Source organism: Agrilus planipennis, unplaced genomic scaffold, assembly GCF_000699045.2.
Source record: "Agrilus planipennis isolate EAB-ADULT unplaced genomic scaffold, Apla_2.0 scaffold325, whole genome shotgun sequence".
In the NCBI taxonomy this organism is placed as follows: Eukaryota; Metazoa; Arthropoda; class Insecta; order Coleoptera; family Buprestidae; genus Agrilus; species Agrilus planipennis.
The window spans coordinates 220331-222504 of record NW_020439090.1 but is presented as its reverse complement, the minus strand read 5'-3'; the positions used below and the strand labels follow the sequence as shown (position 1 = coordinate 222504).

The 2174-nt window shown below is 36.0% G+C and overlaps 1 protein-coding gene across 1 annotated transcript in view; it reads left to right on the top strand.

The window, feature by feature from the left end:
* The first annotated feature begins 1250 nt into the window (after positions 1-1250).
* Positions 1251-2174, top strand: part of LOC108742140 (protein phosphatase Slingshot-like) — a 44749-nt gene continuing 43825 nt past the window's right edge. The window contains exon 1 of the mRNA XM_018477200.2: positions 1251-1363. Coding sequence (XP_018332702.2) covers positions 1266-1363 — 98 coding nt within the window. The 5' untranslated portion in view covers positions 1251-1265. The remainder of the gene's footprint in view (positions 1364-2174) is intronic.

Here is a 2174-nt window from a genome sequence, read left to right as displayed (position 1 = left end):
GAAAAGGTTAGAAGCGTTCGAAATGTGGTGTTATAGGCGGATGATGAGGATATCGTGGGTAGAAAAGGTTAGAAATAAAGAGGTATTAGAAAGAATAGGAGAACAGAGAACAGACGAAATAAGCGAGATAGATTGGTACGACACCTTCTCAGGCAAGAAGAGCTAGTCAAACTTGTAGGAAGAAGCAACAGTTAAGAGGAGTAGAGGCACAATTAGATTAAAATAGTGTTCTAGTCTTAGGGAACTGCGAAGATTGGGTCAGAATAGGAAAGAGTGGTCTTAGGACTAACAAGATTATGATGATGATTGATTACTGTAGTAAATTATTTGTTATTACAACATAGTTCTTGTGTTATTTTTTCCTCGTGAATAAGAATACATTAGTATGACCGAACTGTTACAATTTCTGTTGCTTGTTGGTATATCAGGTTTTGATTAACGATAACTTATAGTATGATTTTGTCACCCTTTAGGCTTTGTGTTTATGAACATTATAGGCTCATTTCAACGGTCTCAACTCTCACTCTCAAAATTTTAATGGAACAGTGTTTTAACGACTTTTTGAACGTGATTTAATGTGATTTGGGACGTTGGTAAGGATGGTATTTAATGGAAAGCCCGCCAGAACAAAGAAATGATCCATGAACTGGTAAAATCACTAACCGGTGCATTTCTAGTAAAAACAGTCTATTGGTAGTTAAGACAGTTTTATTTTCACAATCCTTCCAATGAATTTACTACTATAATTGATAAAACTCACTAATTTACAATCGTCAATTCATTTGATCATTTATTTCATCAATTATATAGATTGTTTGTTTTGTTTCTAATTTAGGTTTAACGGATAAATTTGGTCAAACTCTGTCGCTTTTCTACTCTGTTATTCGTAAACCATCAAACAACTTTTCCGTTCTCCTTGAAAGCTGTTTTCTTTTGGGGAATTCTCATATTTCTTTTACTTTTTTCCTACCGTTATATTCACATGTCCGAACAATCTCAACTGCTTTTGCTCTACACGTAAAGCAAAGCGTTCTCCGAACATAGAAATTGCACATGTGCATTTTGTATTTTATATTGGACTAGCGGAAACAAATTTATGTGGATAGGTTCCTGTCTAGAATAGTTTAATTTGGGCATTAAGCAACAATTATCGGATTTTTCTCAATACGTCATTTCTTAAATAAACCAAGCAAATTTTTTATTATGGTAGACTTAAGGCGTAACATATGCATCTTGTTGTGGATTTATTTTTCATTTAACCAGGTATGTCAGTTTTACCTTTGTTTTCTTGTTTCAGCGGCTTCAGCGTCACCGTGTGTGGTCGGCATCACATCTTTAAGCCTGTTTCAGTCCAGGCCATGTGGTAAGTGTTTATTATTTTTGTTTTGTAGAATTTCAATTTTCATACAACGAAAGACAATCTCGGGGATTATAAAGACATGCATGTCGTAGTCATCCTGCAGCCGGATTTAATTAAAATAGCTTACGGATCGTACACTGTCACGTTCAGATTAAGTAGTAGGCAGGTAGACTCATCACGAACGTTCATGTGTGCGTATCTCAAAGAGTGGTAACGGAATCTATTTGTTTCATTCTTGTGCTTTTCCGTCTTTCATAGGTTTAGTAGGTGCTTGCATCATTTTCAATTTTGCAAAAAAAATGTGTTTCAACCAGGACTAGGACTAGTTAAAGCTCTGATCAAAAAAGGTCTTAGCCCCGAGTCTAAAGCCCTTACTTAAGTGCCTTAGCCTTTGAAGCCCCAATATTATCTTAAAATCTACGGGATTGATTTTTGTCAATTACTAATTACTTAGATAGCAATAACATTGAAATCCTTCATCATCATCATAGAGTCATCAGTCCTAAGACTCCACTCTATCATATCCTGAGTTAAACTTCGCATTTCCCTAAAACTAGAACAATCCACATCCTTACCATTTTGCGAACAGTAATCTAACCTGTTTCTGCCTCTAGTATGTCTCTGACTAGACCTTCATGCCTGAGAAGGTGTCGTACCAACCTATCTCGCCTATTTTTTATTGACTTCCATAGAGTCCTCTGTTCTCCTATTCTTTCTAATACCTCTTCATTTCTAACCTTTTCTACCCACGATATCCTCATCATCCGCCTATAACACCACATTTCGAACGCTTCTAACCTTTTCTTTTCCGCCG